This window comes from Diadema setosum, chromosome 13 (assembly GCF_964275005.1).
Source record: "Diadema setosum chromosome 13, eeDiaSeto1, whole genome shotgun sequence".
NCBI classification, from domain to species: Eukaryota; Metazoa; Echinodermata; class Echinoidea; order Diadematoida; family Diadematidae; genus Diadema; species Diadema setosum.
The window spans coordinates 29,988,000-30,014,912 of NC_092697.1; the positions used below are offsets into that span (position 1 = coordinate 29,988,000).

Sequence of the window (26,913 nt, forward strand, 5' to 3'; positions counted from 1 at the left end):
TCTTTTGGCTAAATGAGCACTACAATAAGTAAATGTGAAAAGTTTCATAATCTCTTCCTATATGAAGTTTATATTTACTGTCAGTATGTCCCTTTCTTTTTCTTTTCTTTTCTTTTGTGTATCACAGTGCACAGTCAAAAGAGGGTGAGTAGTGAGTATGGAGTAGGCGCTATCCAAAAATTTGTCCAGTAATTCAAATCAGTTGGAGCAGTGCTTCAATAAATCATGGGAAAGTTTCTCAAGTTGGCAGTTGCTATTCCACAATGTACACTTTCAATTTGATATGCATTTGGCATCATGTCACAAGCATTATCATTTCAACTCAGCAGTCGGTGAAAACGAAACAAATTTGTGGTAATTTCAAAAGAGGGAGGTGTCGGCAACTTGAAACCCATCCCAGAGTTAAATTCTTCTGGCAAAGAGATTTGTTTACTTCATAAGGAGAGAACAGTGGGATGTGCCAAAGTAGAAATAGCCCTATATGACTCATGGTGAACAGATGGCATCGGAATTGGTGGCTATGACATGTTCATGTAGGAAATTACTCAGACCCTTAAAAGCAACTGAAAGACTTCTGATATGAATGTAGAATCCAAGAGAACCTGAAAAACATCGAGATGACACACCACATTGCAAATCTTGGAGGTAATTCCATCTGATTTTGACTCAGACTCTTATCTAGGCCCAAATGGCACCAGAACCGTAAGAAGCGATAAAAACGACTGCATCTTTGAGAGAGTGGTTACAAAGACGAGCTGCCAACAGATGGAGCCGACAGGACTAGATATGCTGGCAGAGTAGATTCAAAACAAGATTACAATGAATGCGCATAGGTCAGATTACTATCGCCATTGTGAAGAAAACACTGGAAGAAAAAAAAAAATCTGCACAAAAAAGAACACACCTCAATGTCGACAGAAATGCCAGTAAACAGGATGATGAGAGAGAAAAATAGGAAGATGGGACAACAGATACTGGCAAGACACTAATAAAGTCACATGATTTCAAACACACCTGTTGATGTTGGCATCCTCAAACTTCTTCAGGTTGGCCCCACCCTTCTGCAGAGGGATGGGTGTGGGAGGAGAGGGTCGGTTGGAGATGAAAAAAAAGACAAAACAAATAAGCCATCATCATCAGTCTTCATAGTACCAACATGCTACTTTGGGATTCCATCAAAGAGAAACAATTACCTCCGCCAAGGAGGTTACATGTTTTTGAAAGCATTTGTTTGTCTATCTGTTTGTTGTGTGTGTGTTTGTAAATAAATCAAAAAGTTGTGAATGGATTTTTTTTAGTAGATGAAACTTACAGGAAAGGTTGAGAATGACACAAGGAACAGATGATTAAGGTTTAGTTGTGATGCAGGAAGTTTTATGGATCTTATGAAGGATTTTCAATATTTTGGGAGTACAAGAATAATTCAATAGCATAAGAATAATATGCATCTGCAAATTTCATCAGCACAAAATTTTATCCTTCACAGGCCAGGCCAGAACAGGCCAGGCTTTTTTGGCTATGCTAAAGGGGCCTGTTTAAAATTGCCCAATGAAAGATCCAGCATGGCATTTCACAAAATATTTGCTGGTTCTAGGTTTTCTGTGCTGGAGAATGGGTACACACATTGGTCCCAATCGGACTCCTGGGTCCTGGTCTACCCTACCTTGATGGCCGCTCCAATCAGTTCCCAGTTCCAGACTTTGTGGTCCTTGGTCGTCAGAACCAGCGTCTCTTTGATCATGGTCTGTACTGCTGAATCCTCGTTCTCCTACCGAAGGGAAATCGGGCGAGGAGAACTTCAAAATAGAGATAAATCTGTCATATCACTATTGGTGTTGTACCACCATAGGTGCCATACCACCATTGGTGCCATATCGCCATTGGTGTCATACCACCACTCGTGTCACACCATCATTGGTGTCATATCACTATTGGTGTCGTACCACCATTGGTGCCATACCACCATTGGTGTCATACCACCACTGGTGTCATACCATCATTGGTGTCATAGGCACACTGTATATATCTGTAAAAATCTTCCCTCACATTGCTACAACTGTGTGTGTATTGCGGAAGGCAATGGGAGTATCCCTTTTCTCTGACGTTATCAAGAGCAGCAATCTCTCTTAAAAAATGAAATCCAATACCGTTTATTATACTCCCATGATTGCGTTCAGCCCAATGACCTTTGCCTATCATCGTCATCATCATCATCATCATCATATCATATCATAATCACCTTAGCCATTATCAATTACAACTTCTATGACATTTATTACAATAATCTTCAGTGACTAATGGGAGAGCCAGGCACAGGTCTAGTCTACAAAATTGAATGAATACATATTCTAGGTTTTCTTTTACAGTAGCAGAATGTAAATGGCCAGTTAAAGACCAGAGTACAAACACAGATATGGGCATGTGGGACTACTATAATTATCTGTCTTTTTGCCTGCATGTAAGATCTATTCTACAATGTACTTTTATGAATGGCACGCATTCTTGACAAATGTTTTTACATGTGTTCTATCTCCATCATTACACACACAATGAAGATTGGATACATTTTTGAAGGTGATTTGAGCAAACAATAATCAGGTTTTGTTCAGCAAATGCATTCTTTTCCCTCTCTAATCACTGATTTCTGTGTGATTTTACCCAAGTATCCACTTAACATTACTCAATATGCTAGGATGGATCAGTTTTCTTTCTTTCTCTGTTTCACGTGTACATGTATGCTAATTTATGATGATCTACTTTTGGTGACCTGTCTACAGTTAGTACATAAACCTACCCTGCCAAACAGTAAACTACCAGTACACCATTCCACACTCATTTAATCCAACTGCATTCAACTTTGATTTGAAAAAAAAAAAAAAAAAAAAAAAAAAAATCCTTAAATGATAGTGAACTACAACAAAGGGTTTCAAGACCATAAACTGCAAATGCAAAGCAAGATCACTGCAATATGTCCTTTTACAGAGTCATCACTCAAACTCCTGAAAGACGTTCACCTCCTGAAAATCTCAATTTCCCTGCAGCTTCAGCAAAGCAAGAATGTTTTGATTTGTGGGCCAAATCTACACAAGAGTTTTATAGGTTAATACATGTATGTGTAGTGTGTCAATGAGAAAGGCCATTTCTGAAGGTTAGCACAGCATCGTATTCTCTCAGTCCCCTGCATACAATTTGGCGTATGTGAGCATCATTGCACATTTTCCGGCACGTTAGCAATTAATGATGATACAGGAGTGTTTAGGATATAATGCAAGCGGACTAAATTTCATGCGAGGTGAAGCAAGCAATGAGCTAATGTTGAGCAAGCATGCATACAGTATTTAGAGAGAGGGAAAATATCTGAAATGCACTGCAAACATAACAAAAGATGTGCTCTGTCATAAATTATTAAGCAAAGCAAAAACACAACACACTACATATTTTACCCCAACTCATCAACCCCAATATATCATTAAATCCCATAGAAGAATTATCACAAAAATAGGTGTAAATTTGATTTAATTTTTTTTTCTTTCTTTCCTCCACACTTCATAAAAACCAGCCCCTAGAAATCATCAAACAAACAAACAAAAATCACACAAATAAAAAGCGAGAAGGAAAAAAAAATCATATTGGAAAAATTAGCACAGAAATAAATAGTTCTTGATAAGTTATATGAAAACCTAGACATGAAGGGGAAGGAAAAACTTATTGAGTTCACTGAGGAATTTCTCTGAGGAGCTTCTCCTGTATCAGTAGATGCAGTCTACAGGTAGAATGGGTCTTGTTTGCTTTTTGTTTGTTTGTCTGTTTGTTTGTTTGTTTTTTTGCTTGAGAGAGTTGCTAGCATAGCCATTTCAGAAAAGGACATTTTCACTGAATGTACAGTGAAACACAAATGACGGAGTTGCTGCAGCCATTTAAAATAAATAAATTGATAAGTCGATAAGTCGAAATATAGATTATGTGGATAATTGCACGTGTGACAGCAAAATATGAATTTCAGCACGAAATAAGAATCAAAGCATTTGGAAACATTCGGGAAGGTAATCTGTTTTGCTTATTTCATTTGTTTTTGCTTGTTTGGGTTTTGCTTGGGTTTTTTTTTTTCAGGGGAGAGGGGCAATTTTGAATTTTGAGATTGCTATGAACATGGTAAATGATAGATATGCAAATGAGAATGTTTCATGTTGCTTTTAAAGTGACAGGAAAATGGTACCATACAATGTACACATACAAATATTATTGTTGGCTGTTTTTGTTTTTTTATCCTCTGGGGAAACAAAATAAGGCAACATCACTTCGACAGGGGCCCAGTTTATTTGAATTGCATATTGGGCAGGTAAGAAAAACAAAACTGGGAGTCAGATTGCAGAATATAATGTATTCAAAGTATGTGTGTACATTATGAAAGACATTTTTGAACTGGAGGAAGAAAAAAAAAAAGGATAGTCCACAGCAAATCGTAATGAAAAACAAAAATTAAGAAAGAGAAAAATAAAACACCTGTGCTACTGCTACATTATTTTTTTTTAAACATTTGATGTATCTTGGGCGTGCTCCTAGTGGTGGCAACACGTCCCTGACTATATGATTTTAGATGTTTAGTTGTCACGCAAAGTTTCAACAGACCTGAGTTGACCGATTGGTAATCTTGTCCCAAGACGCAGACACGCCCAAAGCCGAGGAGAAAGACCTGCTTCTTGACTTAACATGTCATTGAGTTCAGAAGAGAAACAATTTGAATAAGGCTTGTTAGGTCTCCCGCAAACCCACAGGGGAGTGACGCTCCTTGCGCATCGAGAACGAGTCATTCACGTATGTATATGCAAGTCGTTCACAAACATTTCATACACAACTCAAGTCTACATTCCGAAGAAGCATACAGTATAAACAGAGCTCCAGGGGTCAGGGGTACATTCTGAGAAAAACTATATACAGGGGGAAAAAAAAAATAAAAGCACATTGTATATTAAAAGGGTATACTAGTTGTAATATCTACAACAGGTAGCACCTGACAATCAGTCTGTTAGTATGCAAAACGACAACACAGGTAGTGAGTGCTTAACTTGAAGTCACATGCATATTGGAAAAAAAAAAAGGCGTGCATGTTAGTCGTTCTGCCACATGAAGTGCCCAATTCACATCGCCTTCAATCAATGTTAGTGATGTTGTTTGTAATTGACTATTATTTCATTGGATGATTTCCCATTCACGCATGAATGAATCCTGGTAAATGACTAAGGAGCAAGGGGGGGGGGGGTGATAAGACAGGACCCTGATATAAGTTAACACGGATAGGGTACTTCGAAGAACCATTTGTTTGTTTTATGACAGGTACGTGTTCAAAGCATGAAGTAACCACCGGACTTGGGGATTCTATACACAAGGGCTACCCAAGCAACAAAACAGTGACTACGGCTACAGCAACAAAAGTAGCCACAGCTATGATGTAACGGACAGGAGGAGGGGGCATGGCATATCATAAACATACTGTTGTTGCTGCAGTGATTCACCACACAAGCAAATTCAGACCGAAGATTTAAAAAATTGCTTGGAAATAGGTCAGATATGATTGCACTGCTCCGAAAAAGTATAATCAAGTTTGAAAGGAGAGAAAAATCTTCAGAAAAGTGAATAACAAACCAATCATCAAGGCTGAATACTCTTCAGAATTCCTATTAGTTTGGTTTTAAAACCAATTTGTGAGATGTATTTCCACACACGGGTACAGAATAAAGAAAAAAATATTCAAATGAACATGTTACCTTTCATAATAAATCTGCCGCAGCCATCTTACAAAACATTCCACATGGAAGTGACCAAGAATATTTTGATTCATCTATATACCCAAGTCATGGGCATATAATCTTGAAAACTTTATTACCAACAGTATGCTCGAAGCGGACATTTGAAATTTGAATCTAAAACTACATCATGACAAGGGAACACTACCTAAAAGACAAACAAATCCTTCTACAAACTACATCAAATATCTGATACAATTTTCACATTTTCAACAATAAACACAAAAGAGCAGATAACCTTTGACTGACCAGACAAAATCACGTGTGATTTAAAGGCTTTGATGTTCAGGAAGCCTGACCATAATCGGACTATCAAGCTCACTATATATTCTCCTTGTGGTTTCTTGGTGTATGTTTGTTTATATCCCATAGGATAAAACTCTACCTAAAAAGAAACAAGTTCAGATGAAAAGAAAGAAAAAAATGTATGTTGGAAGCTGGGTAAAATTGATAGATGAAGTATGAACCCAATAACCTCTGTGCAATGATTAAAGCGCTGATAAAGCTCACAGCAAGTCTACGAATTGGCAATCTGTTCAGAAAAGCATATTCACACACCGAATCATAGAATACTATATACGCCACATATTTCACAGGCTTCGTATTTTGCAAATTTTGCGAATCGAGTGCTTTTCACGAATTTTACGCCACGCAAAAGTAATAACTTTGATCCCAACGTGAATGCAACATGCACGCATCCACTTCTCTGTGCACCACTGTACTCTACGACTGCGATTTCAGCCACTTGTGAAAATTGTCAGGAAGTCCCGATTCTTGAAAAATTGGACTGGCTAAACATATGGCGTATACAGTACTCTTTCATGTCTCTTTCTCTATCTCTCCTTCTCTTTCTCTCTCTCTCTCTCTTTCTTCCCCTTCCTCTCCCTCTCTCTCGCTTACCCTAGACACGACGGGTGTGTCTCTGCTCTTGTCGGCGACGACTCGCTGATGCGAGACGAACGTGTCCGTGTTGCTGAGGATGTGGTCCAGGTAGAGGCTGCACGGGATGACGCCCCGCTTCTTCAGCTCGTGGTGGCGCTCTAGGTTTGTGACAGCCGCGCTCGCACGACTGAGAAAAAAACATTTGAGAGCAAGGAGTGAAACACTGACATTCTGGTATTACAATTCATATAAATACATCTATAATAAGTAGCTGCAGTGGCAGTAGTGAAATAGTAGTATTGGTAGTGGAAGTCCTGTAAAACATTATATTTTACCAGCACGAAATTTTCGCAAATTGGAGCCGACGGCCTTTTTCACGGCATGAAATTTTCACAAAGTGCCTCTGGCATTCAATGCATATAGTGTAGACAAGAGCCTTCGCGTGCATTTTAATTTTGCGAATCTTGGCCCTCGCAAAATTTGTGAAATTAAAATGGACACGAACATTCTTCGTTTTAAAGTAATAGACTTTGTAGTAGTAGTAGTAGTAGTAGTAGTAGTAGTAGTAGTAGTAGTAGTAGTAGTAGTAGTAGTAGTAGTAGTAGTAGTAGTAGTAGTAGTAGTAGTAGTAGTAGTAGTAACAGTACTTGTGGTAGTAATAGCAGAAGCAGTAGTAGTAGTTGTGGTAGATGAACTAGTCGCAGTAGTAGTAGTAGTAGTAGCAGTACTAGTTGCAGCAACAGTGCCTAAAAAGTACCTTAAAACAACTACATACATTGTATGCCAATGATTAGCAGAGAGTAAAAAGGCACTGCTGCTATACACTACATTCTTTAGGAACTTGTGCCTTTCTGCTTCTAAAATAATGATATGACCCTGAAATTTAACTCACTGACAGAACTGCATGGGGGAAAGAAAAAGTTTCAGAGGGTATTAACATCATAGCTGGACATAAACTGCATACACGTAGAGACTACTTCCAACAATGGGTGTGGTCATAATACCTCAATACAGTTGCATGTCTGATCCTGGGAAAGCATGTCACCCTTTTTGTGTCCAAGCTTGGAACTCTCCCTCCCCCTTCCTCACCATGGGGTGTGGCAGATTGCTTACCCATAAATTGCCAATATCCCGTTATCACTACAAATGCTGGTAATTCAGTCACGATAGTCTTGTATCGCTACAAATGCTGGTAATTCAGTCACGATAGCAATGATGCCCAAATGAAATTGCCAATCTAAAATTGTATTACACAAATGAGTTCTTTTCAATTGAAATAGTTAGTGGAAATAAAAAGGATGCTCTAAACACAGCCAATCCCCTTAGGGTTCTGAGAGGAGTGCTAGAAGTATATCGTTGCTGAGGCGACAAGACCTCGTATCTACAAAATGTTGAATGTTCAGAAGAGCAAAAAAACATGGCAGCCAAAGCACTATATCATATGGGATAGCCTTTCCTTTGACATGCCATGGTAACTTCATTAAAGGGGTAAAACAGCTTGGGTTTGGACAGGACATTACTTAACTGATTATCTGACCATTAATCCAAAAAAGTAATTTTCACCAAAATTTGAGAGACAAGGTCTTGTTGCCCCAGTGACAACATGTAAGAACAGAAAGAGAGAAAGAGAGGAAAAGATGGAGACAGACAGACAGACATACAGACAGACAGACAGACAGATGAACAGCATGGACATACTTTCTCTGAAGCAGTGGTACGTCAAACGATGCGGCAAGGGTCATGAGCGTCGGCAGGCAGTGGTGGTGCTGTTCACACTCAGGGGGCAAGATCTTGTCTGCCTGTGAGCCAAATTCAACAAAAAAAGGGGGAAAAAAGAAGACCAAGATTAAATGTGCCCTACTCTACTTGCTCTTGAGCCAAAGGCTGAAGTAAACATATCAGATAGTGGCAAATTTGGTTGTACATCTATGAGTACTATAGGGTTTTGCTTCTTTCCAGTAAAGGAAGGTGATGCGAAAGTTTATGTCTGGTACACATAAACTCACAGAAGTTGTTGAGACATACTCTGTAACATTAACATGGACTTTTAATCCTCAAAGTAAGACGCAGGAACTGAAATCGACTCTACTGTGATTATCATCAAACAAGAGAAAAAAAAAAAGAGAAAAAGATTATATTCCAAGGTTCAATTCATTTCTCCTTACATCATTCTTTGAAACAAATTAGTGTTTTGTTACCTACGGATACATTCTGATTTGTTATCCTTTTTTTTTTTCTTTCTAACTGCCATGCTGACATGCGGAGTTGATCCAAAAATATAAAAGTCACCACATTAAACATAGTTATATGGGCTCGCAGGCTCATTTAGGGCTAAATGCACTGATTGATGTGACACTTACCATGTACAGTAATTCTCCAAGCAGAATGGTAGCTTGGATGGACAAATTCTCGTTGTCGGATGTTACCACTTCCACCAGACTCTGCCAATGGGACAACAAAAGTGGGTGGTGATAAAGAGAGGGTCATACACCATTCTATTGTGATCAAATCATTGCATGCAAGTTAAAATGATGATTGTTCCTCCTCCCCGTATGCAAAAACAAAAACCAACAACAACAACAAAAAAGCAAACAAACAAAAAACATTCCTGACAACTTTAAAAAATTCTCGAGACAACAAAAACATTAATTGAGCAGCCTGGCTGTCAAGAATGATCAACCAGCAACCCTGTATCAGGAGCTTTCATTTTGTTGCTGGACACAGTGCATCATATTCAAATTTGTGCTCATTTGCATAGATGACCGACCCAATTCGCTTAACAAACCAAAGTTCCTGTGATGTGTGTTCTGGTAGAACATGATCTGGGAATACACATTCTCAGTATTCCACATACACAGTGCTAAGAAGACATCAAACAAACTCCCATAAATCTCTGAAATAATTGGAAAATGGGGAGGGGGGGGGGGGAGAGAATGGGAGGTAGGGGAATGTTGGGTACCACCTTTTTATCTTTATAACGTTTGGTTAAAATAGGGGAGTGCATGAGGGATGGAGATGAGATGGAGATTGGGTTGAAGATCCCATTCCACTCTTAAGCCGCAGTCACACTGACAAAACATTACCAAGTTTCAGTTCTCAAAGGTCAAGTTCTCAAAGTTTTGACAGTGTGACCGCAAACTTCCCCCAAAACTTCTCACAAAACTTCCCACTCTAACTAAGCAAATTTCCTGAAACCCCCCCCCCCCCCGAAATCTTCTCGAACTTAGTGCAGTCTAGATCCACACAACTAAAACTTCTCAAAGTTTGTCACATGACCAGTCCACCACCTGTTTGCGGGCAGTGCCTCCGAAAAGCGCGATCATTGGGATGTACGTGTCCGCACTGTTATGTCACAATCATTAGCTGCCAAGACGGTGTGCACTTATTTCTATGTTACACCTGTGCACCAGTGATCCAAACTTAGAGAAGTTTGGCCGCCAGTGTGGATGGACGAGCAAACTTCGCAATGTTCTGCCAGAGTGACAGAAGCTTCAGAGACTCTGGGACTCTGCAGTGGACCTTACCTCAAGGAGTCCAGCATTGATAAAGGCTAGGAGCAGCAGGGCCAGGTGGTTCTCGGTGAGGTTGGGCCTCGTCACGGCCCGGTTGGGCAGTAAGTCTAGGGCCTCGGCTACTATGAACCCCTCCTGCAGTGACCAGCTGGATTTCATTTGGCAAGAGTCTAATCGTCCAGATGAATGCAAAGATGGAAAACAAAACCAGAATTTAAACTAGAAATATAGCGACTGGTATGCCTCCGCCATAATGCATGGTTCTCCGAATAGGTCTATAGCACAATGCCCTGACTAGTGTATGTGATGACAGTTTCACATAACTAGCAAAATATCAAAATGACAGGTTTGTCACAAATGCATTGAGTGTTCACTTTCCTTGAACTAGGTTTATTTGGATTAATGGCTATACTGTCTAAGAGTGCAGGTATTTGGGGATTTGAGGATTTGTACCCAACTTTTGACCCTTTTATAAGTTTAAAGAAGAAGTGAAATTAAGCACTTTCACTTGACCTTTTGGCAAGAAACTTCCAAGAGAATCTGTATTGGGTAATACATGCATACACTAAGTTTCAAGAAAAAATCCTGCAGGCATTGCAGAGATAAGAGAGAAATAATGGCATTTGGATGAGTTGACCTTGACCTTTGACCCATGACCTTTGACCCATGACCCTAAATCCCCTACATGATCACTGCCAGACAGTACATGCATATATATACTAAAGTTCCATGAAGATACCTTGAAATATTTGTGAGATATGGAGAAAAAAGTGAAATTTTAACATTTTCACTAGACTTTTGACCTTTGACCTCATGACCCAAAGCTCTCTCTGGGGAATCTTTATTTGGTATTTCATGTATACACCAAGTTTTAAGAAAATACCTCCAGGCATTGCATACACATAGGGGAAATAGTGAAATTTTGAGCATTTGACCATAACCTTTTGACCTTTGACCTTGAGCATGTGCGCCCAAAAGTTGATAGGCACAACTTCACCCACTCATACATATACATGCCAAGTTTCATTAGGATACCTCTAACAGTTTTTTAGATATGCTGTCCACAAAATTGATTACGGACGGAAGAAAGGACGAACGGATGGACGGACAACCCGAAAACATAATGCCTCCGGCGACACTTCGTGGCGGAGGCATAAAAAAAATACAGATAAACAAATACAGATCTCAGCATGTTTGCTTGCCTTCACCATGCCACTCATAACAAGGAAGCTGTTATCATCTGCCAATAGGATCAAACAAAACAGCCTATATACTATGTAGCTTGAGTAACCTTTGCAAGCTTAACTGTGGCTAATAACAAAAATACAACGCATCTCCCCCCCCCCCCCAAACAAACAAACACAGAAACTTGTGTATACAGAGGTTTATTAAGTATCTAAACCCTTGGCAATACAGCAAAATGCATTGTACCAAAGATGTCTACCAATGATATAGTTCCATAAGACTGTGGAACTATTTCATATTTGTAAGTCTAACACTCAGGAATCTCTGACATTGGACTCCTACTTTCATAACATTTATGTGAATTGCTGGACAATAACACTGAAACTACATGTACATTCTAATTAGACTGTTTACATTTGCCCACTACTAAAGCGAAATGTTCAATGTTCCTAAAAACACAATATGATGCCAAGTTATGAGTTGATGATAATTAAGCAATTTGAAGGTTTTTGATAATTTTGTAAGCCAAAAAAAGGCATGTGATCAAAACAGGGTTCAAGGAAAACATAAATTTGAATTCTACCTCTTGAAATATTACAAGCTTCTAATGATGGCTGGTAAAAATATTAATACAAATAATACAACATATAAATGAAAATGTGTTTTCGGGACTTGATTAATTCAATATCTTAAGAAAGCTTACCTATGCTTTGAAGGGCTTCTGGAAAGCTGCTTGTCCAATCAGGAATTGGCAAATAGAAAATGTCATAAAGTACTTCTAGGAGGTATCTCTGTAAGGATGATACAGAAATAAAGATAGAGAATGAAAATGCCAAAGGTATCATTATTATTATAATGAAAAATTGTCAAAAGGCATTCAATGCTTTTCACACCATTTAATTTGACAAAATACTGATGATAGGCTGGTTTTGCTAGAACACGCATATTCCATACCTGCCAACATATCAAGACGAAATATCTTACTCGTGGATTGCAAAAATCTTATTTTATATGCAAACTGAAGTTAAAAATCTTACTTTCGGTCAAATCTTCAGAAAATATACATGAAAGGTATATCTAAATATTTTTCAAAAATCGGATTTCTCTGACAGAAAATCTAATTTTGCTATTTTTAACGTTAAAAATCTTACTGAATCTGATGAAATCTTACTAGTTGGCAAGTATGATATTCCATTGAGACCTGCCTGAGTATGCTTGGGATTCGTCTTCAACAGGTTAAAGGGACTGAATAGTACTGGTTCTACTGAATCAAAAGTTAATTTGACGACAATTGGTTTTGAAATGACTAAAATACACTTGTATCTAAAAACAAGGTAAAACAAAGAGATCCTAATAAAAGTTGTGGCCTGTCAATTTTATTAGGATTACTTTTTTGGAAATCTCCGTTGAATCCTTCTTAAAATTACATTCTCTTTCATATTTTAGAAGAGGTTTTTCATTATCTTACCAAAAAATGTTATAAACCTAATGTTAGGTCTCGACCAAAACTATACGATCCCTCTAATACATGAAAGAGGATGTACATGTGATGGGTATTCTTTTCAGTCCATTATTTCTTAACAATATTGCTGAAACAGTAATAAACAGAGAGACAAATATTATGGCATGGCGTGTAATACATCAGACTAGTAGAGTTGTAGACTATATGAATTTAATGCAACCGTTTAAAAAGAAGCATCTAGCACATAACAATTCTCACTTATCATGTAGGCAGAGTTGTGCACAGCTACTCAAAACGAGGTTTTTTGTGGAAAGATTTGTTTTATATGCAAGTGCGAATGGGGAAACAAGATTAGAAATCCTTGAAAATGATTGCATTCACTTTTGATAGAGAACGTTTGTATTGTCTTTATCAGCTTGACGTCAGAGAAGGCCCTTAAGTCTTTGACGTAACATAGGTAGAGAATTTCAATTACAGTTGGTATGTGACAAACAGGCCTGAGATGGGTAAACTCACTCAGGATGCACCTGTGAAACTGGTGTTTACAGTTTTGCATGGTCTCTTGCTCTCTCGTTTTCATGGTTGCTCTTCCTCTTTCTGTGTGTGTGTGTGTCTGTGTGTGTGTGTGTGTGTGTGTGTGTGTGTCTCCTCTATATTGGTCTCTCATTCTGTTTCTCTCTCCATATATTCATCTTTCTCTGTATATCTGTTTCTCTCTTTCTCTATCTATCTATCTATCTATCAATCAATCTATCTATCTATCCATCTATCCATCTATCTATCTATCTATCCATCTATCTATCTATCTATCTATCCATCTATCTAGCTATCTATCTATCTATCTAACCATCTATCTGTCTATCTAACTATCTATCTATCTGTCTATCTATCTATCTATCTATCTACAATATTTATCTATCTATCTATCTATCTATCCATCTATCTAGCTATCTATCTATCTATCTATCTATCTAACCATCTATCTGTCTATCTATCTATCTATCTGTCTGTCTATCTATCTATCTATCTACAATATTTATCTATCTATCTATCTATCTATCTATCTATCTATCTATCTACAATATTTATCTATCTATCTATCTATACATTGTATGTATGTAAATGTATCTATATGGGCATTTACACAGTAAAAGGGTAAATTTCAGGGATGCCGCTTCATTTTCTGTTTCCAATGTGGATTACCCTCAATACAATGCCATGATGAAAGATAACTTCGCCCAGAATTGCTTCAAAGAAGCAAAGGTATTCAAATTTTTGCTATGATGAAAAATACAGGGGTAACATATGAAATGCTGGATACGGAGCTATATACTAACTTAACAGTACAAATGTCAAATAATGAATGTTCGATTAAATTTTGTTGTGTTTAAACTAAATGGCCTAATATTGATTACAAAACATAAAAACAGCTCTAAAATTCTCTTGAACATTTCTAGAGTTAGTGGTGAACGTACAACATGGACAGACAAGACTGTCACAGTTTTGTCGGTCCATGATACATACAAATGTACGTCCACGTTACAGTGCTTTTGATAGTTTTTGGATTGGCCATTTAATGCTATTTAAAGGACAAGTCCACCTTCACATACATATGGATTGAGTGAATGCAACATATTAGTAGAACTTATCAGTGAAAGTTTGGGTAAAATCCGACAATTCGTTCAGAAGTTATGAATTTTTAAAGCATCTGCGCAATCACTGCAGAATGAGGAGACTACTGCAGTGTATAATGTCACATGCGTACAACGGTATAAGGAAAATAAAAAGAGAATTTCACAAAACTTTGTTTTTTGAATAAAGTGCACATTTCTTCGACTCGTTACTGACATATGTTAAGGGAAATATTATTCCCCTTGCCTTCTGAAAGAGAGAAGTCAAGTGTTCTTTTTTTACGCGAGAAAAGTGAAAATATGTTGAATTTTCTTTATATCGTTGTACTCATGTGACATCACAAGCTATAGTAGTCTTCTTATCCAGCCGTGACTGAGTAGAAACTTCAAAAATTCATAACTTTTGAACGGATTGTCCAATTTTCCTCAAACTCTCAGTGATGTGCTCTACTAATATTGCTGCATTCACTCGACCCACATGTGTATGAAGGTGAACTTGTCCTTTAAGGACAATACATTTTCCTCCGCCGCGTGAAGACGAGATGGACAAATGACCAAAGATGACCGGGGTTGGGGTGACGGGACTTACTCTGTTTTCGTCGTTGTGAACACAGAGAATTCCGAGGAGGGATTGGAGACCTGTAGCATCTGACCTGCAGAGTCGAATCATACCTGGTGAGTGAAAGAGATGAGAACAGAACCGTTACAAGTCACTCCAGTAATCCACATCCTAGGCCCATTATATATACGAGACCATGCATCACAAAACGTCACATGAATCAAATGTCCATGTCGACCCGAAAATACAGTGGTTTTTGGTCGAGAATAGGACAACTTCATATAAGGATCAATCATCCTTGAATGTGAATCTTAATATTGAAATCACAAATCCGAAAGGAAGAAGAGTCTTTTTCACAATTTTTGAAGTAAACTGTCACTTATATTTACATATATATATATATATATATATATATATATATATATATATATATATATACCATATACACCATATATAATCTTTTCTCTTTTTCTTGCTATTCTGCTCCATCCAAGAGGCCCACATACATTAAGTCTAAAATTACCTGAAACCCCTGGCAATATAACTTTTTTTTTCCACCATGCAGCAGTACCTCTGATAATCATGACTGCAGAGTGCATAATGAACAAATAACATTCAGTCAAAGTTTCAGGATAATCTGATTATCCCTTCACAGTGGATGTTGCATGGAGTTAAAAATCCCTGTCTGCATATTTTTAACAGACTTTTATAACTTCAAAATTTTTTCTAATTTGTCAAATGTTACAAAAGATTGAATTTTCACTCTCTTTTGTACAGCAGTAAGGAACATCCAGGGGGCATTTCATGAAGGAACTTGTCGGATAAAATATCTGACAAGTCAATTATATCCGACAAGTTTTGAGAAATTTTTTAGTCTGATTGGCTGATTTCTCTGAACTTGTCGGATATAATTGACTTGTCGAACATTTTATCCGACAAGTTCCTTCATGATATGCCCCCCAGGTTTGGTGAGTTATATTGCATATGTCAACTTAAAACAGAAAATATGATCTCTTCTTTCAATTCATGAATCTTATTTCAAATTAATACAAATATATTGCACTGATGTTCAATACGAGCTGTCAATCATCACACATACATTGCAATTATGCAAAACATAATATTACAACATTTTTTGGTTAAAAAGTCAAATACCGGTCAATGATGAGATCGTACATGTATCAGATGATGGTCAACAATTGGTGATGTTTCCCTGAGGGCAGAAGAATCTTGAAAATGTTCACTCATGGGATAACTTTTCGTTGTTGATGTGGGTAAGCAGCGCATAATTAAATCAAGGCATGCCATTGGGTAAGGACTGCGCATACATCGTGTAAGAGGTGCAAACTACAAGCTGCACACAGTATAGATTTGTTTGTGGCCAGCTAGCCACGCACTTGTCGATGATGCTGCAAAAAACGGCTACCACAGATAATACAAGTTCAGGTAACAGTGTACACTGTATGTGTTACCCTCAAAGCACTCTGACTAATCCATATGTGACATAGCATATGGTGACTTTTGTTTAATTGGAACTACACAGACTGTTCTAACCTCAGGGTTGGGAATACTTTTTTGGGGGGGAAGACTTTAAAATAAAAAAAAAAAACCTCGATGAACTTATGACCCTCCTCAAAAGCAGATCAAATCCTTATGACAGATCATTCTGTAATTCCCTCCCACATCAGTCATCACCCACACAATGCCGTTAGTCAGACACACTAGTTGAAATGCAGGAGCACCTTTTCTTTGGAATTGTGTGATATACTCATCATCTTGAATCCTGACCATTCCATGTATGCATGTTCCCTCTCCATCACACAGTTATCATTTTGTGCAACACACTCACACAGAGGAAACTCAGAATGCACAAAATATCACTGAAACCATATCATTTCATATATCCTTCATGATTTTAATACAAAACTCTTTTAAGATCTGATTTCCTGCACCTGCTACACTCTACCATTTAGGATGGCCTCCACAATAAAACACGAGACGACTTTACTCACATCCATAGAGCAAAGATTTCATCCAACAAGAACACAGTTTTCATTTAGATGACAGATGTGAAACAGGCTATCCTTCATTCAGTATATCACAATAAAAGGTTTCATCCAACAAGAACACAGGTTTTATCAAGATGACAGATGTGAAATGGGCTAACCTTCATTCTTATATCAGAATAAAAGGTTTCATCCAACAAGAGCATAGGCTTCATTTAGATAACAGATGTGAAATGGGCTTTCCTTCATTCAGTATATCGGAATAAAAGTTGAAACTTTTTTTTTTTTTTTGCACCAAGTTAAATATTGTGAAATTCACTTGCATAAAATTTGCAACTGAGAGTTATCTTGTGCATGACTTGACATCCCCCAAAAATAACAGCGAGTTCTTTAAATATTGTGCTTCAACTGTGCTTCAGTAGAGCGTGAAATCAAGAAAATTTCAAAACCATGAAATTCTACATATTTGCCACAAACATTTTCATAATGGATGTCACTTAGTTTGATCTTGTCACAATGCACTAATCCAAGCATTCTTGTGTGTATTTTCTGACTTTCCTGTTTGGGCCATTACAACAGTCACAGTCATTTCCATTATTATAGAAAAAAGTAAGAAACAAGGAAGCGAGTCACATTTCGCGGGAACTGGGAGGGAGATGCTTTTCAGAGTGGACCACATCACCTCAAAGTTCCCAAAAGCCTCCCTCTTTGCCGACTCAGAGTTGAGGTTTCGGGAGTCACCACTGACTAACGTCGGGATGAGCTATAAATACTGTCACTGCCCGGCGTTTTGTGTAAAGCACAATTTTTAAGGTCTGACCCGATTGCGGATTTCAGGGGCTAGCTAAATATATGACGTCATCCCACCAAAACGCAGACACGTTTCACCACTGTGCACAATACCCTGGTCAAGTTCACCACAGCTATCTTCCACAATTTTAGCTGACATGATTCAAAAGCTTAGTCATTACTCTTATCTTCTTTCTTTTTTTCAGTGGAATGACTGGAAATTTGATAGGAGTCTGTAGAGACAGGTGGCCACTAAAAGCAAGTTTGAGTGTATATCATTTTCAACTTGGGGCATCTGAATACGGGCATCAGTATGATCTGATGCACATCATAGCATTGCTCTATTTTCTACTTCCATAGCGCCACCAGCAATAAAATTACCTGCAATACTGGAATAAAATGGTTATGATAATGATAAAATAATTTGTTGAGCGCAGAAATTACATCCACATATTCTCCTACACTGCTAGAGCTCCTTCATACTTGTTTTTTGCTGCACTTTACTAAATGACTTGAATATATAAATATCAAACAGATAGCAAATCCATAAAACATATCAATCTACTATATCATATAAATATCAAATCCATAAAACCTATCAATCTACAATGTACTATATACCATTAAAAGTATGGCAAAATGACGAAAAAAATATATCCTCATGGAATCCCATTTTCTCTGCTCATCTTTCCACGTATTATTCTAATGACCTACTGACTTTGATTTATAAAGAATGATCTGAAAGTGTGGCTTTGGATTATGTACTGTTCTAAAGGCAAAGGAATGAGGAGGGGAGGGGCATGCTCTGATCTACAGTCAGGGTGACAAGATCTGGGCCATTTTCTGATGGCTGCAACTTGCAATAATTCATGCATCAGGGATCAACCGATATACCTTTGGAGCATTATTACCATTGCCATGGTAACTGCGGGTAATTGGAATGGGCCCCTGATGTTCATCATGTTGCCATTAGAAGGCATACAAAATGTTGATATCATTGATCTCCCAGGGATCTAAAAATCCATGCTATAACTGAAAGGAGCTCACTCCAAGAGTTGCAGCAAAGAGTTGAGATCCCACGGGGCAATAAGATCACCACTGCCCCAAATAAAAGTAGTCAGTATCTGCTTTACATACCGAATACAATTGGAAAAAAATGTTACATTTACATTCAATATCTGTCACATGTGAGCATGTGTGTGTGTATAACATGTTACTACTCCTGGCTGGCATACCATTGGCTTGATGACATCGCTCAGTCAAGGTGGAGAAGGGGGAACCCCCTAGCTCGGCTCCTGGCCCACTTCACTAGTTGGCTCAGTTTCACTGGCACTGGTCCAGCAGAGAGCATGGGCTTTATACCCCCCCCCCCCCCCATCCTTGCCTTGCTACAAAACTGCGGGTAATTACTCTATCAACCAATACACTGTACTAAGTCAAATGAAAGCATCAGCCTACAAAGACAGGAATGATCTCCATATGATGTGCTCATTATGTAGAGCTGATGGGTACATCTGTGTGTCTGCAACCTTAAATGGATATAATTTAAATAGAAATAGGCTTGACTTGAGACTAAAGTTTGTGCAGACTGTCACTTTTATACATGGGGGGGGGGGGGGAGAGGGTACAAAATGGACTGCCTTTAAGGAAAAGCTGGTAATATGCCAAGGAGGGACCATAAGCAGTCAGTTGGACCGTCCAGTGTACTTCACATCAGGGTCCCCACTGCCTCATGGCTTAAATTTCAAAGATACTGTATGTATTGCTTTACTTTAAAACCTACAGGCACTGTACTGATAAATCCTGGACACAAGTGGCGTAGACTAATACCTCACAAAAAGCATCCCTACAAACTGTGACACAGTTTCATATTCTCGTAAACTATTCTTTCAGACACATGTATGCACTTGAAAACATTTTGCAACGACACATGACGGTAAGGTTCAACCGAGGTTTTGCAGACCCACTCTGGACTAGACCACTTGTATTATACTTCAGTTTGTCATCTTGATCTGAGATTTAGAATCATACGCTCAACGTCTTTTCCTCATGTGATGAGACCTTGGGACGAAACAAAATCCAACAGCTCTGATATCAAAACATCTCTCTCAGTTAACAACCGCAGTTTGTTTCGACTTGCTTGATGTGATGGTGATGAGAAAAGAATCGATAATGTTTGATGGCTGGTATGAAAGTGATCTTACTATATAAAGACATACCAATCAGATTCTAAAGACACAAGCAGTCTATTTCTAATTTACAGCCCTGTTGCATACATTTGGGCCCTGTTGCACACATTTGGGCCCTGTTTCATAAAGCTGTTCCTAAAGTTAGGAACGACTTACGAGCGACTGGTGATCAGTTCTGATGTGCTATACTTATCAAAATTTCCATAATTCAGCACAAGAACTAATCACCAGTCACTCGTAAGTCGTTCGTAACTATACAAACAGCTTTATGAAACACCCTCCTGATCCTGGGTATGACAGACTAAGATATACAATGTTGTGCCATGAGAAATCTTGGTAGAAAATCACTCTTTTGAGACTACTAATACAAAACTTTGTATCACTACGAGCTACCCTCAAAATTTCTTCAAAAAGAAATGAAACAGAAATTTCAGCTAATGTCTGCATAGTCTGGTATCTCAACTTTTACGGAAGCTCAAATCATATGGGGTTAAGGCATGATGAAAAAAAGATAAAATTTGTTACAATTTGCAAATTTTTTATTGCATATTCAGCATATCGCTTATATAAAGCATTTGGCTCAAATACACAATTTCCTGACTTGTTCTCTTCTATAGCAGTGGCATTTTGAAGGCAATGTCATTGAAATCGTGGAGTATAGCACTTTTGAGGTAATATAGTCATTTATACTTAATATGATACGAACTTTTTTGAGACTTCAACTCATGCTGGGCAGGTAGATGCAGCAGCATAAATATGGAGCTGCAAGAGACGGGTCTACTCGCTGTAATATTCAAATTCTATCCATCTCTCTACCACAGACAACAGAAACTCTGCCCCGTGACTGCCTGGCATACCAAAAAACTAAACGCATGCAGACTGGATTCCAAGCACTGAAATGCATTTGGTCTGCGCACTTTGACGGAATATAGAGAAGCTGGATATTTGTTGTTGTTGTTGTTGCTGCTGCTGTTGCAGAAAAAGGCCTGAAGTCACTCTGTCTGTATTGACTACGGTCTTGACATATTTTGAGCTCTCTTGACAATAGAGCCCCTTCTTAAAAGAAAAGTGCCCCTTTAAAGAAAAGTGAAGTTTGTTGGCACTTTAAATCTTTTTTAGTTTACAAAGAGCACATATTTCCTCAACTTGCTTCTGACATTTCTTAATTTTGAATGGATTGTCATATTATACTCAAATTTCACTAATATCCTCTACTAATATTTCTGCATTCATTGAATTCACAGAATCAGGCCTCGAATTAACCGACGGCCACCGACGGCCATGGCCGTCGGTGCCCCTCTCGTTGGCCGCAATGCCTTTTGTTTTTTGATCAAAGTTACGGCCAAAAAAATGTTCCCTTTTTCTTGGGGCCGTGGTGCCCTTTCAGAATGAAAGTTATTATTTATGACGTATGATATGCCCTTTCTCATAGTCTCTTTAATAAGCTTGAACAACTTTCCTGATCTCAAATATCATACCTTCAGTTCACTCGCGTCCCGATATATCTGATTCAAACTCAAAGTATCTTTCCGAGATACGAGACAACATGTACGTACATGTACGCCCGACCGGCTTTAACCGTCCCAACTGCCTCCGCAGAGCAGCGGCCGCGAGTATGTACTAGCTAGGCAGCGCATATTCAGATAGAGTAGTAAAGAGTGAACTCCAAGTTCACCAAGAAAAAAGAAAAATCCCACGATGCTAAGGTGTGCCAGACTGGGGAATGGGGAGGGGTGGAGAGAGAGAGACCAATCAACAGAAGAAACCGCGCGTACTGGCGCATTCTTGGAGGTCATGAACTGTCTGTCACAGGTAAATCATAGCAATCTACACGCGCGCAAATTCCTTTGCCTTGTGGTTTTGCCAGCCAGCTGTCGGAATGTGCTTTGAAGTTTCATGGCAGCCTGGCCTGGCTGGCCTGAAAGGTTGTCGAGTTTCAATCAATACCTAGTGTTGTTTTATTCCCGTTTTAAAAAATGTCATTTCACTTGATAGAAACGCGGAGATCGGGAGTGTGTTACAGCTGTAGGGAAGAGGTTTTTGTTGTGTGTTGCACTTTGTGTGTGTGTGTGTGTGTGTTTGTTTTTCTCGGTTTGTTTTTCTTCTTTCTTTTTTCATAAACACCAAACATGCCCTTTCCAATGTGGCCTTGGTGCCCCTCTGACTGACTAATACCCCTTTCATAAACTCAATAATGCGGATAATATCCGCAACATTTGGTCGTAAAATCGGAGCGGGGAAAGAATAATGCGCTTTATTTCGACCCTTCTATTATCCGCATAATAGCAGCATCGGGACCAGATTTGGAGTTTATGAACGCAAACCCAAACAATGTGGATAATTGCCGGGGTGCGGTCAAACGTCACCTGTCTTTCCTGCAGGAGGGACGTGTGCAGTCACCATGACGATTATCCGCCTTTTTCAGGACGGGCGCTCGTAAAAATAATGCGGATTATTTTCAGAGTTTGTGAACGCATTTTTTATTGAATTGTCCGCATTATTCTTATGCGGATAATAGGAGGATGAGTTTATGAAAGGGGTATGAGTGCCCTGGCCTCTTGGAAAAAGTGCCCTTTTCTAAATGGCCTTGCCCCTCCAAAATCCTATTTCGAGGCCTGCAGAATACATACTTGGCATAAATTCTCCTTTGAGTGAAGGCACTTTGACATGTCCCAGACTTCTACTTCTTAGAAAGATACGACGTTAGTAATAATTTCCTTCACAAAATTGACATTTGTTTGTTTTTGTTTTTTTGTTTTTTTTACTCAAGTGAACCAATTTTTGTATAATCAAGAATTCACTCTTTCAGGTACTTGTATAATATCATGACAGAAAGGCTTACAATGTATCTTGAGAGACAGTAGTGATATAATATCAACCGTGGTCATATTTCAACAAAACTTCTCTGATTCGCTCTTATAATTTCATGTCTTCGTATTCGGATATCACAATTTCTCATTAAAGTGGTAATAATATCCCATAAAAATATTGACAGGATTCACAGTAAAGAAAAAAAAAGGGAAAATACAGGGAAAAAAATAACAAGTGCATGGATTTACAACTTACATAAACTTGCACAACAGGAAATATATTATATGGCGTGAAATAAAGAAAGGAAATGAATATCGTTGACGCGGGAATGAACTTCAATAAAAATCCAGGTTGTGTTACAAGAGTATTGCGCTGCCGTCTCTCTATTACAGCATCACTCAGGAATCGTCTGCAGTCAATGCTGTTGCAGTTTTAACAGCTTTTTATTGATATGGCCTTGGTCTATCACCTTACATATTATTTTGCTCTATCCGTTTTGTTTTTAACTACCGCAAAAATTCTCAGAATCGTAAGGTGAGCAGTTGCATGTGACTGCAGCAAAGCTGGTTTGCCACGTGCGGCACTTTGCGAACTCCAATAATGTCTGCGAGGCAATGCTTATCGCTTTTCCTTTTCTACTATTGATGTTGTTTTGTTTTGTTCTGCTTTTTTTTTGAGGCTGCTGTCTAGCTTTGCTAGGCCTTCAAATGGATGTGGTGCAGTGTAGTCAAAGGATCAGCAGGTGAGATGCACCCGTATGATAGGGACTGTGACATCAGAGTTTTTGCCACAACCAGGAGATGTGCCCTAAAACACTGGATTGGCACGGCGTGGTATAGTGTAGCATGTTTCATCCGATTTAATAATTGCATTTGGCATTTGAAGAGTGTTGTCAAATTTCGCTACAGACTGCATCACGCGCGTAAGATTCACTAATCCCCATCTGGCTGTGAGAGCAGACTCGATGTCTTTCGATCTTGCTCCAGTCATTTACACAGATGCTGTGGCATCTTCTCAGTTTTATCACCATGACGACAGAACAATTATTTTTCTCTCAAAAATGCCATGGTCATGAATCCACTGACCTTACACAATTTATTTTCTACAGGAAAACATTTTTTTTTTTTTTCTGAAAACATTTCCTAAGCCCCCAATCCCACTCGATAGATCACATAAAAGTGAATGAAATGGAAAATCCATTTCTACGTGTACAGTGTACATTCATGGATCAATAATGTCCCTTCATTGTGTACATACAATCATAAAAAGCCTGGCACTGTACATTTACTCATGTCCACTTTGTAATTTGTATGACGATAATGGCACTGACCTATTACACTTACACACTGTACTATGGCTTCTACCTGTTCTTCTTTCATCATACGACTACGTGCTCATTAGCACACTTTCTCACCAGTACCAGTAATCTTTTATGATGATGATAGTGGCATATCCAACCACAGATTCCACTTATACGAGCAACAACATCCTTTCTCTGTACAACATAAACAGTGGTACCCTTTCACATAATCTTGCATGATGGATTTGGCATACGATGGGATGCCCAAGCCAACTTTAGCTTTCGAGTGGAATACAACACATCAAGCTAATCAAGGTTATATCGTATACTCCTTTATATTATTCTCTGTTTACGTACACATCACACACACACACACACACACACACACACACACACAAACACATATACACGTGGGCTAGCTATTTGTTTATGGGAAGGTTATAATTTGAATTTTTTTTTCCTCACTTGCATGCACAAGGCTATTGAAGGTCATTTATGATGAAGACAATTATTGCAAGTAACACACGAAGTAAAGGATACTTGTCTAGTCATGTGTAATCAATGGACAAGTGTGAGCTTTATATAGATACTTGGCAAATACATATATCAAATTAGATAAATATGAAATAGGGCAATTGGTAATGTTAGAGGTTTGAGAAAGGGATGGGGTTGTATGGGTATAGCAACTGATATATAAACAACACTTCTCAGTGGGGGGGGGGGGGGGGGGTATCTGAGAGATAAACTAACCTGGTCGAAATGGTTTCTAATGCTGATGTTCAAAATTAAAAAAAAAACATACACCCCAGTATAGTGTCTGTCATATGGTAAGTCACATAAAAGTGAAGCAATTTGTGAGGTAACCCATAAAAAATCTTGGAGTAATCTTACTGCAGATTGTCCTTTACTTATCCTATTGTCAACACTAAATTTTACTGAACATTCTACAAGGGTGAAAGATTTAAAAAAAAAAAAAAAAAACTTCTATGCATTTCAGTGGTTACTTAGCTAAGATCACAATATGGCAGCTTATTTCATGCACTTCTTTTTAATATGCACATGTGTCCATTTTAGAGCAAAAATCTTCAGTGTCTGCAGGTGCATGGAAACTACGTTCTACCTTTAAAATATCAATTTTGTTAATGCTATGATGTGCGAGATTTGGGGAAGATATCTGGTTATCTGGATCAGCCTGCGTCGAATGGGGATGCATAAAGTATGAACACGTCAGTAAATGGGTTAATTTCCTTCGTCAAAAAGATTATGACCAGAAGCTGGACTATACCTGTCTACATCTATAGGAAAAAATGGCAAAGAGCAGTGTTTCATCACGAACATCGCTCTCGTTGCTGTGCCGACCATCCTCGTGAGCTTTTTTTGCGGATGAATTAAAAAGGGGGGAAAATAAACAGCAACAGCTCCTGGGTAGCTGCAGTCTCCTGACTCATCATCAGATGACCACGCATAAACACTTTTCAATTACAGTCCCCCAGCAAACTACAATACAGTGTGTGTACCCCAATTTTTTATGACCCCTTCCCCTCACTACTACCCACAGATGCATAAATCACTACCAGTTTGATACCATGGTATACAACATGTAACTGCTACACATTAAAACTGTTCAAGTTACCATAGTTAGTATAGGATAAACTGACAAATGATGTTGTCACCTCATCCCTTCCCCTTTCTCTCTTTTATTCTGCCCCCCTTCCCCATCCCCCCCCCCCTCCTCACACACACACATTACCCTACGCCCAGTTTTGCCCAAATTAATCGCTTCCACTCCCCAGGTCAGGAAGCCCTGGCTCGCCCGCGGCTCCAGCTCTGGCTCCGGGCAATGCGATGGCGAAGCGGTCCACTGCCACTGAGTCACGCCACCCAAACAAACAAACAATTAAAGGGACACACCTGAGACCAAGAGATACAGACACAGACACACACAAACACATGCATACACACATGCACACACAACACACACACATGGGGGGGGGGGAGAAGAAACCCCATTTCCTGATACAATCAAATCTTTAAGTGGACACGCACGCAACGGCTCTGCACGACTTCACAGCACCAAGGCCAGTCACAGGACTTCCCTGCCACTGCACAGGGAGTGAGTAGTGCGATACCAAAAACTGGCCTACTGAAAACTTAACTCAAAGTTATTCTTTCTCTCCCACTGAACTGCATCCCTTATCATCTACAACAGAAAAACAACAAAGTGTACTGTTCTACTATTCCATGGTGACTGGTTTGAAGCCACAAATAAAAAGGATGATATTGAAAGTAAACCCTGATCCTACTTTCTCTTCGTTCTTACCATTTTGTAGCACTTTTTTTTATAAACCCTTTCAAGGAATTAAGAGGAATATCAAATGTAAATCAAAATGAGGACTCTCAAATTCGTCTCTATACACATCCATAAATGGCGGTATAAAGTATCTTCCTACATCCAACCTTTCATGCTGATGTGGTAATGCCAACAGGAATTATTAGTATTTCAGCCTTTGATATTTTTGGAGGCAAATTTGAGAGTTTGAGGGTTCATTCAATCATTCATTCATTCATTCGTTCAGCCCATCATTTTTTACCGTGTCACAGCCCATCACTAGTGAAGATTCTCGTCATGTGATCTTCCTACGCACAAAACCTACAAATGCATCTCGTTCCTTCTCCCTATCTCCAGACCACATGGCCATCGGTCAAGAGCAGCCATGGTAACAGACCAACTACACGAGTCACATCGTAGTCTCCCCCACCCCCGCCCCCTTGCTTCTCCACTG

General features: G+C 38.8%; 1 protein-coding gene across 1 annotated transcript in view; it reads right to left on the minus strand.

The window, feature by feature from the left end:
- The window catches only part of LOC140236664 (rapamycin-insensitive companion of mTOR-like), a 112,415-nt gene that overhangs the window by 17,704 nt on the left and 67,798 nt on the right, over nucleotides 1-26,913 (minus strand). The window contains exons 10-18 of the mRNA XM_072316583.1: nucleotides 15,066-15,148; nucleotides 12,087-12,174; nucleotides 10,211-10,368; nucleotides 9,047-9,127; nucleotides 8,385-8,485; nucleotides 6,705-6,873; nucleotides 4,630-4,704; nucleotides 1,664-1,768; nucleotides 1,015-1,061 (exon numbers count right to left, since the gene is read on the minus strand). Coding sequence (XP_072172684.1) covers nucleotides 1,015-1,061; nucleotides 1,664-1,768; nucleotides 4,630-4,704; nucleotides 6,705-6,873; nucleotides 8,385-8,485; nucleotides 9,047-9,127; nucleotides 10,211-10,368; nucleotides 12,087-12,174; nucleotides 15,066-15,148 — 907 coding nt within the window. The remainder of the gene's footprint in view (nucleotides 1-1,014; nucleotides 1,062-1,663; nucleotides 1,769-4,629; nucleotides 4,705-6,704; nucleotides 6,874-8,384; nucleotides 8,486-9,046; nucleotides 9,128-10,210; nucleotides 10,369-12,086; nucleotides 12,175-15,065; nucleotides 15,149-26,913) is intronic.